Source organism: Osmerus mordax, chromosome 22 (assembly GCF_038355195.1).
Source record: "Osmerus mordax isolate fOsmMor3 chromosome 22, fOsmMor3.pri, whole genome shotgun sequence".
NCBI classification, from domain to species: domain Eukaryota; kingdom Metazoa; phylum Chordata; class Actinopteri; order Osmeriformes; family Osmeridae; genus Osmerus; species Osmerus mordax.
Window position 1 is genome coordinate 8206184 of NC_090071.1, and position 10766 is coordinate 8216949.

General features: G+C 53.2%; 1 protein-coding gene across 1 annotated transcript; it reads left to right on the forward strand.

Moving 5' to 3' along the window:
• The first annotated feature begins 1505 nt into the window (after positions 1-1505).
• Positions 1506-10534, forward strand: nhej1 (nonhomologous end-joining factor 1). Its single transcript, XM_067260166.1, has 9 exons — positions 1506-1530; positions 1865-1992; positions 2147-2360; positions 2471-2713; positions 2832-2970; positions 3109-3167; positions 9578-9770; positions 10021-10124; positions 10221-10534. The coding sequence occupies exons 3-9, from the start codon at positions 2175-2177 to the stop codon at positions 10299-10301; spliced, it is 1005 nt and encodes a 334-aa protein (XP_067116267.1). The 5' UTR covers positions 1506-1530; positions 1865-1992; positions 2147-2174; the 3' UTR covers positions 10302-10534.
• The last annotated feature ends 232 nt before the right edge of the window (positions 10535-10766 follow it).

Here is a 10766-nt window from a genome sequence, read left to right on the forward strand (position 1 = left end):
AGGACTCTCCACCAGGAGCCATGATGGAAGAAACGATAGAGAAGCCCCCTTTTCCCCCAATAGTGACCCCTCCCAGTGTGAGCCCTCCCAGTGTGACCCCTCCCAGTGTGACCCCTAAACCAGCTCTCCAAAGTGCCATGGCTCGTTCACCCCGACCCCCAGACCCTCCCCAGTCCACAACTCCCCACGGACAAGCGACCAGTGCCCCGCCTGAGAAGCCCGTTGCCGTCCGAGCTCCTACCGACGAGACCCACAGCCCCGCCGTGGTGACCTTCCTCCCTACCCACCCCACCTCTCTGTACGATCTCACTGCCGTGGAAGAGGAAGAGGAGGAGGAGTTTGTGAAGCAGAGGGAGGTGATGGCTCCAGTGTCGGCTCTCATCCATGCACCCACACAGAAGCATGTGAAGGAGGAAAGCGAGCCCCAGTTTGACCCTGCAGAGTCCAGGCAGGAGAGCCCTGCTGGGAGGCCGAGCGATGGAGATCTCTGGAACCAGACAGATGCTGTTGGCACGAGCAGCACTCGGAAAGCCGGAGGTAAATGGAAAGAGGTGAGACGGCTCGCCTTGGTGAAGTCCGCCGAGAGAAAGGACCATCCTCACTGCAGAGAGGTCCTTCAGCCGAGAGAGAGGGAGGTGGCCCCTCCACTGCTGCTGGGAGCTTGGACTGACAACCCCTCCACTGAGCCCAGCCCCATGGGGAGACCAGACAGGGGTCTCCCAGCTGCCCTGCGGCTCGGCTCCACCCTTCACCAGCTGCTTTCACCCCCCATCACGCTGGTCTCGCCCCCAACCACCCCACCTTCCAACCCCTGGAGCAGCAGCTTCCAGAGCAGCCGTCAACTCCCCCCCCTATCTCTTGGTGCTTCAGCTATATCTCCTGATATCAAGACCCAGACCTTGGCGCCCTCTCCCTGGATAGATGGAACCAACCACCCATTTCTGCAATTGGGGGAGAGCAGCAGTGGGCTTGGCAGCAGCAGGACTGACAGGCTGGGCCCTAGGCTTGGGACATCAAGCACCAGTAATGAGTATCCATCTCTCTTCTCCTGGCTGGGCACCGATAATACGACAGGCACTGCTAGTTCGAGACCGTGGTCCCTTCGCCCTGAGGCTAATATTCCATCTCTACACAGCAGGTTGGCGTTCTCTCCACTCGATCCCATCTCTATCCCACCCGCCAGTCCCTCTAGGCGAGCCACCACCTCCCATGGACGAACAAAAGCTTACAAGGCAGGCAAAGAGCGGCCCAAGACTGTTGATTCCCCCCATAGGTCATCCCCCTACCAAAGACCCATCCAAGACAAAGATTACTTTGGGAAAATGTAGACCTAAAAAGTATTTTCGCCTATTTTTTGCCTGTGTGACTGACTTTCATTCAAAGAAATTGTAGTTAAAAAAATAAAATGAAACAAAACAACCTTTACTTTTTGTCAGTGTTTGTTTTACATGGCAAGGCGGAACCTTTATAGCATGGGTGTTGTGTTAACCAGGAATTATTTTGATGGCGGAAACGCCTCTGTGTAGCTTGGTGAGTTTGTCTTTGAGTGTTATTTCATTAATAGCACGTATTTTAAAGTTTTGGATAAAGCTACCACAATATTTTATTTCGCGGAGAAGCAATGCTGCAAATGTACTTAAAGAGCCGTTTGACAGTGAACACTGACAGTTTTCTACACTTTGCAAACAAACGTTAGCGAGCTAGCAAGCTAATGGTTAATACTTGCTTATGTTAGTTAACTATAGTTAGTACACTTATCTGGCGTCCTCCAAATTGGTATGATTAACCTCTCAAACGTGCACTGTATTACTGTAATGACACTGGCAAGAAATACCACGTTTTCCCGAAAACAACCCCATTACAGGTCACAAGAAACCCACAGTAGCTGTCAGTGTGGTCAGCAGGCAGAGGGGATGGTGATTACGCGGTGAAGACGGCGTCTGTAACACGGTTTTAACAGATCTGTGTCCAGGCTTCGAGAATTCTTTCGAGGTGAGTGTCCCAGTGCCTGTCGAAGTAACCGTACTGTTACCATGTGTTGACATACATCTAGATCGGAAGAAGCCGACCGGCCACATGCATTACGAGATGTTGTGAAAGTAGTAAAACTCGGTCCTGCTCATAACACGAAACCCTCACCTTCTAGTGTGGCTTGCTGTCTGGTTATTGTGACTATGGAGAGAGAAGCTAGAGATGGCAGTGATCTCCTCGGATGTCTGTGGACCCCGGTGTATATCAGTGGATCACATCTCCTGGCCAAGACCTGGTTTGGGGACACCGCCTACCACATTCTGCTGACCGACCTGCACAGTGTGTGGGAGGAGAGGATGGACAGCATAGCTATTCAGGACCGAGCGCAGGTCAGGACAAATGCCTGTGTGACAGCATGACACACACGTGACGTTCTGAAAGTGCTGAAGGCCCAGTGCCATCAACAGCTGTGTTTTCGCCTCGTCTTTCTTCCCCCCAGGAGCTGAACCGGCGCCTGCGCGCCCCAGTGCAGGCCTTCTTCTCCCACCTGTGTAAGGTGGCCCTGCCCTGTCTGTCTGGTGAGCAGGGCGCTGGGGTGGAGGAGGAGGAGGTAAAGAGAGCCGAAGTGGCGCACATCTCTCTCACACGCCAGGCCGGTGACATCAGCATGAAGCTGAAGAGCGAGCTCGCCGGCCTGCCCTTCTACTGGGAGTTCCGCTGCACCCTCGCCCCCCTGGCATTGGTACGATCCAAAACGTCTCCATAAGCCTACTTCTCTCCTTTCTGTTGGTGCTCGTCCTGTGTACACAATCGCCGCGGGGGCCGACAGTGACGTGCGGTGTTGGCGTGTGTGCTGCCAGGTGTGCAGGCAGCTGGTGCGCCCCCTGCTGCTGATGAGCAGGCTACTGCAGTTGCAGGTGGGCCAGCTGGAAGACCTGCTGGTCAGGAAAGACATGGAGATCCAGGATTACAGGGAGAATGGAGCCGTGTTAAGCAGAGGTACACACACACACTATACACGGTTCCCCTATAGACACACAAATCAAATCACATCTTGATCTGTTCCTGCTCTAATTGGTGTGTTTGTGTGTGTGGGGTTTGGGTGTGTGTGTGTGTGTGTGTGGGTGGGTGGGTCAGAACGTTTACAGACCGAAGCCTTTGAGGAGCAAAGCTACCGAGAGAGCTTCTTCACACAGGTGAGTTCTTGCTGGCCTGCGCTCCCCAAACCAGAACCAGCCAGGATACAGATCCCCCCCCCCCCCCCCCCCCCCCTCCGGGCCTAGCCTCCACTCCATTGACGTGTGCTTGTGTGACAGTATAGACAGTGTGTGCAGGGAGAGAGAGGGAGAGAGGTCTCCTCTGTCACGCTACGCAGCAGGGGTGTTATGCCTGTTTTTACCCTGGTCACCACTCAGTCCCCAAATGTTAAATGGTTGTGGTTGCTGCGGTAACCACGGTTCTGACCACATGGTAAAATGCCCAGCCCACAGGAATGCCCCTCTGTCACAGAAATAAGAGAGAGAGCGACTGAGGAACTACAGTACCCACGCTTCTATGAGCATTGTGCCAGGGTACTACTCTTATTCGGTCAAATGACCCCTGTGAGGGGTGTTTTTTCCCTTCCTGTGGAGCGGTACATGTAAGAGTTCATCCTCAGTGTGTGTTGAGTCAATGTGTGTTAGGAGTCTTTGTTTACTGTATGATGATGTGGAATTTCTCAGCGATGGCTTTTGTTGACCCCAGTCCCTGACCTGTGTCTGTGTTTGGGTATTTGAAAGTGTGTCCTGAGGAATTTGGAGTTGTGTGCGTGCGTGTGTGTGTGGTTGTGCGCTCGTGTGTGTGTCTGCAGCAGTTAGAGGACGTGGCCCCACTACCTTAACCGGCCACTGCCCTTGAAGCCCTGCCCTGGTTGAGCATTCGTCTGTGGGCCAGCCTATGCCCATATAGCTGCCCACTGTGATGGTGTGAGAAGTGCCACTCGCGAGACAGAAGGGGTGGGAGAAAAAGATGGTGGTTTGTAGAAAACTTGTCTGGGATCAAAGAGCTCTCTCTCTGTCTCCCCCATCCCCCCTTTCTCCTCACTGTGGCAAATTCCACTCCGGTTCGACAGGGCGCCTCGGACCAAAGTCCAAACTGAAATAAAATGTGTCTGGAAAGAATTTCACCTGGAAGTGTCAAGCGAACATCACGTAGACAGACGGCCAAATCCGCCCTCCCACACAAACGGGGGTGAGGGAGAATGCCCGTCTTGGGCTGGCTTAAAGGACAGCAAACCGGGTGTAGGGCAGAGTGAGAGCGCAGTATTTATCTGTGCAGGAGCGTGTGTGTCTGTTAATGTTTGCCCCTCGAAGGAAACATTCCCCTGTGTGTCACTCGCTCTGTTTAGATTTCTGTTTCCTTGCTACTCATCTTTCCTTGTGAGTCGCCTTTACTGCCCAGAGCTATAAGGAAGACTCTGAGTCAGTGATTGGTCGGCCATGCTACATCATTCTCCACTCACCTCTGCAAACACGGCCCTACCTTTCGGGGAGCTATGTGGCTCCGTGAAAGATGCCTTTATCTGTGGGTAAATACATCTGAGATGACACAGCTCGCCATCAAAGCAAAGCACGGGGTATTTTGGGTGAATTATTTTCCAGAAAATCAAAGGCTTGGAGAAAGGGGAGGGGTTCCCTCACCCTCTCTGTTTGTCCCACGTCCCTACCCTTCCGCACTCCTCCTTCCCACCTCGCGCTCTAGCTCCTATCCCCCTCACCGTCGCCACACTGGCGCCTCTCTTCTTTCTCTCGCTCGCTCTTCTCCCCCATTCAAGCCTCTTTGCGATGGAGGGACGAGATGGAACTGTGGTGAGAGGAGGAGGTAGACATGACAGAGGGAGAGAGAGAGAGAGAGAGAGAGAGAGAGAGAGGGAGAGGGAGAGAGAGAGAGAGGGAGAGAGAGGGAGGGGGAGAGAGAGAGAGAGAGAGAGAGAGTACTAGAAATCGCTGCTCTTCTCCACCCCCGCTTTCCATGGGAGCCCCTTCGGCCACACGACAGCCCCGCCCCACCGCCAGTCAACATTTACCTGGGGTGGTGGCGGATGTAGAAGTGCCACTGTTACACAGACGCCCACAACCGTAGGCAAAGGAATCCAATGAAAAGCATAATTCGGGGGAACAATTATTCCGTGGCATGTGGGGAAATACACAATTTCATCCGTCCCTCACCGTTTCCCCAACTGCACCCTTGCTTTGGGTGTTGGTGTTGTGGGCTGGGACTGTGACCTGGTCAGGGGAGTGTCTCTGTTTGTGCACAGGGCCCAGGCAGTGACGCATGCCTTTGGTTTTAGAGCTGAGGGTGTGTGTGTGAGGGGCAGTGTTTCTTCATCGCTCTCTCTCTCGCTCTCTCTCGCTCTCTCTCGCTCTTTGTGAGAGTCCGTGTTTTCGGGTGCGTTTGTCTCGTCTGTGCAGCAGTGACGCACGCCTTTGGGGTTTTTCGGTGCTGAAAGGAGAAGACCAGTGTGAGGGAGTGCAGGAGGCGAGGCTGCTTGCCGGGCCTGCGGCCTGGCGGCGCTGTGGGTTTGGCCGCGCTGGGGGGGCTTCTGGGTCGAGGCGGGGCGGGACTTGGAGAACTGAGGTGGGGGGGGGGGGGTTCTTCAGGTGCAGGTGGAGGAGAGTCATCCATCAGAAGCTCTCGCCACCTTCCAGGACGGTGTGAAGGCTCTGTCTGCTGCTGCGCCCTCACCGTGCCTGCCTCCACCTCCCTCTGTCTGTCTGTGCCCTCTCTCTCTCTCTCTCTCTCTCTCACTTTGCCCCCCCCCCCCTCACCTCTCTGTTTCTTCCCATTCGCCTCTTTCCTTCCCCCTCTCTTCCTCCGCCTCTCCCTGTAAATCATTTACATCCACCCATATAAACAAGAGTGAGAGGCTCTTATCACACAGCCCTGAGGAATTCATTGCCTGTGTGATAAGTAGGTGGGGTCCAGTAAAGCTCGGACAACAGTCTGGCGTCTGTGACGGTGCCAACGTCTCAGCCACCACCAGGCACCGTGGGCACACTGGCAAGGTACGGGCTCTGCCTGAGAGACGGCTCCAGTGTTTGACTTTTTCGATTTAAAAGTACCATGTATTGGGAGAATGAACTTCCTGTGTTTTGAAATAATGCACCAATAATGAGAGAGAACTTTTGATTGGAGCAGACCTGGCCATGGGGGAAACGACACCCCTAAGTGGTCAGGTGACCTCCCTGCTCAGGAAGAGCTGTGGGTGCTGGTGGTATCTGTGTGTGACTATCCATGGACACTTAAAGATGTGTTTGACAGGGCTACTGTTGATGGCCTGTTGCTTTCTCAGTGTTTTATTGGCAGCAGGTGATAAAGAGCGAACTGGAGCTTGTCACTGGGGTCATTTTGTACTGGGTATAGGCTGCATAACTGCCCCTCCCTTCTGACATGAGGTGTGTGTGTGTGTGGTGGTGGTGGGGGGGGGGAAGGGGGGTCAGACAAGCTGGTGCGTGTAGGGGAGGGGGGGGGGGAGGCTGCTGCACTGGCCTCAGGATGAAATTGAGCCCCAGGCTCCAGGCCTCAGTAATCATCCCTAACTGATAACCATGTCACCCTGGAGGCCCCTTTTTTGGGGCCTGACTGAGCCAGAGGACGAGACGAAAGAAGAAAAAAAAAAAAGGATGGGTTTTCGTCATCCTCCCATCGCTCCTCTCCCCCCTCTCTTCCTCTCCCTCCTGTTCTCTCCTCTCCTTTCTCTCCTCTGCCGTAGAGTTGCACACAGTTTCCACCGGGCTCTCCCCAGCCCCCGAGCCTGTAATTAGGACCTCTGTGGCCTGGCCCGGCCCGCTCCCTGCGAGCCCGTCAGCTGGGCAGCACCGCCTGGACGGGGCGAGTGTGGTGTCCCGCAAGACATCACAGCGACTCCATCGCACACAGGCAGGACAAGATGGCGGGGCAGGCAGGCAGGCAAGGGGATCCAGTACATTTGAACAGAGCACACCGGCCTGTCATCCCTCACACAAATAACTTGTTAGGGGGCTGGAGGTTTTAATGCTTAACCAGGGAAGATGGTGGGAACTTGAGTACAGATGCGTATGTTTTTTCTCTCCCCCCCATCTTTCCTAAAAGAGCCTCTTGCCCCGCCTACTTACCCATCTATACCTCTGTCACTCTTCACGGTTACCCATAACCCATTGTCCCTCGGACAAGAAGTGGTGCGTGAGGGGCACAGGCGGTGTTTCCTGTGATGCGCCTCCCCCTCCACAGGAGCTGTGGGTGTTACCCTCAGGTGGGAGGTGGGGTGAGGTGAGGATGCCCTCTCCCTCCTGTCTCCTCCCCTGGCCTAGCGCTGTGTCTGGGCCTGTGTGTGTACCCAGCTGTGGCTGCCCTAATCCCCCTGCAGAGCACACAGTCCTCCACCCCCGCTGTCCCAAGCCCCGCCCCCCCCCCCCCCCCCCCCCGTGTAGCCCCAAAACCCCCCCAACCCTGTGGCTGGCTGTCCTCACACCCATCATCCTCAAGCCTTCTAGAATCCATCAACACCATCTGAATATAAATCCAACAACACGTGTCCATTGCTGGAGATTTGTGTGCATCAGTTTAGGGTCATCTTGACCCTAGAAAACTTCATCCCTACTCTGCCACCTCCCACATATTCCCCAGCATTGATCAAGCCTAGTGTACATGCATGCACGGAGCTGGTCTGGGTGACGGTAGCGGTACCAACGACGGTTGTGTTGCTGCGCTAGGCTAGCTGAGCCCAGCTGAGTGAAGGGGCCCGACAGTAGCAGAGGATCCCAGTGTTTTGCCGATCAGGTTGGGGAGCCAAGGCCCGGGGCCCCTCCAGGAAGTGATGTGTCAGGTTCAGGGGGGGAGGGGGGGACAGGGGACAGGAAGTCGAGGTCGACAAAATGGAAGAAGTCAACATGGGCCGGGCTGCCCGTCGCCCCCAGCTACCGAACACTGGCCATAGAGACTTGGTTATCAGGGAAAACACCCACAGCTATAAACGGAGCTGTTTACCAACTAATAATAGGGCAAACGTCGACACACCATGCCATCTCTCTTGCCCTCTTCCTCTCATCCTCCCCTGCGCCTCCATCTCTCGGTCGCTCTGCGGGTAGAGAGCGGTGCCAGTTTTTATATGGAGATGCCCACCGGCCTGCCAATCCACGGTGGACAGGGTTGAGAGGTGAGCAGGTGAGAGGGGGTGGATTGGTGGGTTTGGCACCCAGGTGAGCTGCCCTGACTGCAGCCACCTCACCCTCCCTCTCTCTTTCTGTCTCTCTCTCTCTCTTGGGGCTGGAGGACTTTGGTCTGTTATGAGAGCGTTTCAGTGTTAAAAGGGGCCAAAGGAAAGTTCCAGAAGAATATTAACTGTGACAGGGGTTACTGACCCACGCCAGTCGCCTTTCTGTCTTTTTATATGTCAATTATCGTTCCATTCTCTTTCCACACACAGTGAGGTAGGTGAGGACCGTGCAGTGGACAGGACCGTGATATATACGACTCTATGCGCTTCTCTCAGATACTCATCCTAGCTATGACTTCAGATTGAAACAAGCTAACTAATAGATGTTCTTGGTTGTTGATATGGGATTGCGTTGAGGCGAAGGATGAAATAAAAGTGGAAAAATCAGGCGAAGCCACCAAATGGGAGAATGGAGCAGAGTAAAGAGAAGGAGCGTTTACTCGAGTGACTTTCAATGGAGCACATTGGTTTCTCTGTGCCCAAAGGAGAACCAAAGCTCACCAGAGCATACATTTATTTTTACGATATTTAAACAAACAAATAACAAAAATAAATCAATGCAAACCTCTAAACCTGACCGAGTATGTTTAGGAGCCCCTCTCTCACTGACAGCAGCAAGAGACCACCAATTTTTCCCGGTCAATATTTGAAGAGCTAATTTGGAGAGTTTGTCCTCTCCGTTTGAAAAAGGATTAGAAAAAAAAAAAACGGCAGCAGAATGAATAGTGTGTGTTTTTATATGTGCCAATCGTGCATACGCATATGTTGGATACGTTTGCATAAGTTCTTATCTGTCAGACGTGTGGCTAGGTCGGCGGTTCCAGAAAAAGAAAGAAAATCTATGTGCGCTCATGGTTGTGTATGTGCGTGCCTGTGCGTACATGGATCGGTGTGTACCTGGATCTGTGTGTGTGTGTCTGTGTGTACATGGATGGGTGTGTGTGTGTGCTTGTGTGCACATGGATGTGTGTGTGTGTGCGCGTTTCCTGCCTCCTGTGGTGTTGTTACTGTTTGCGTGGCTGCCTCTGGCTCGTAGTGCCAGTAACAAGGCTGTGATTAGACTCTTATCAGGCCCTCGGTCACACCTCAATCATGCGGGGTCAGAAACTCAGACATGTGACCGAGAGATCCAGGCCAGGGCCCGACACTAAGACGTCACGTTTCCCTAAAGCTTTCCTTCCTTTTCTTCCTCTGATATTTCTTTGTGCTTGGGATAGACTGTCTGTTTTTGACAGCTTCCTGAGTCAGTCTTCTTTACACTCCTGCCCCAAACCCACACTCAGCCGTTAATAACGTGAAGTATTTGTTTAAGAAGATGGGTCCCCCCCTCACTCCCCAAAGGTGTTTGTGTTCCTCGCCCTCCCCTCCTCCCAGGCTCTTCCCCAGCTGCGGCTGCCCCAGGGTGGGTTCGGGTTCGACCCAGGTCTCCAGCAGCTCTACACGGCCGTCACCACACACGGCAACGCCAACGCCCGCAAGAGGAAGCTGTCCGAGCAGAACGCCCAGGACCAGGGTGACCCCTCCGCTCAGAGCCAGGACCCAGCCCCCAGATTCAACCCACCCCCAGGTCTGATCCCCTCTCCTCGGATCGGTCACTGCCCCTGTCCCTCTGCGCTGTCTTACTCCATGTTATCAACCATTTCCAGTGACCGGTTAGGCCGTCATCCATTTCCACGGGTGCACACACACACACACACACACTATCTCAAACAAACATCAGCAGGTATCTTCAGGCACAGAAGGTGTCACCCATAGTTTTATCTCCATGGGGATAGAGGTGTTGCCTGCTAAGGTGTGTATCCGTTGCTGTCTTGTAGAGAGAGAGGCTGGGAGCTGTGAACCCAGTCTTGGGGAGAACCCCCCCACCGGCCTGGGGGCCCAAGCTGGAGCCACGGAACCCACCAGACCTACTGCACCACAGGTACAGGGCCAACATGGGGCACGTCCGGTAATACCGGAGGTTTCTAAGGTCGTTGAGTGTGGTTGACCTGTGTGTTTCTCCTCCACTACCTTGCAGACTGGATCTGATATGTCTGCTAGCTCAGACAGACCCGCCTCCAGACCCAGGAAGAAGAAGGCGGTCGGGCTGTTTAGGTGACCACAGGCAGGAAATCCACACTGCTGACATACTATGGTCATGTAGCCTAACTTGGACTAGAGAAATTAGCTATTAGCTATTATGTTTTTAATTAGCAATACTTTAAAATGAAAGCCTGTTTTAACTAGATTTTGAATTCTTTTTAGGTATGCTTAAGGCATTTTGATTGTTTTTTGTTGTATTTTGTTTTACTGTTTTTAAATGCTTCAATGTCTTATAACCAATAAACAAATAAATTTCACAAATGCGGGTCAAATATGGATCAGGATTAGGTAGATTATACCTGGTTGTTCTTGTTCTGTTTTTGCATCAACTGTGGAAATTGTTAATATAATACATACAGTATATTTTTAATCAGACCTCATCAGGTGAGTAGTGTTATGCGTGTTGAGTAATGATTACTTTAGTCAGTGTAAACGGAAAATCTAGTGGACGCTGGTCGATAGACTGGGTGACTGAGGCTCA

Bases quoted from the DNA above. Each gene is read 5' to 3' on its own strand.
- nhej1 (XM_067260166.1), top strand. From the start codon at position 2,175: ATGGAGAGAGAAGCTAGAGATGGCAGTGATCTCCTCGGATGTCTGTGG. The intron at 2,361-2,470 runs GTCAGGACAAAT...TCTTCCCCCCAG, and splicing joins CTATTCAGGACCGAGCGCAG to GAGCTGAACCGGCGCCTGCG. The intron at 2,714-2,831 runs GTACGATCCAAA...GTGTGCTGCCAG, and splicing joins CCCTCGCCCCCCTGGCATTG to GTGTGCAGGCAGCTGGTGCG.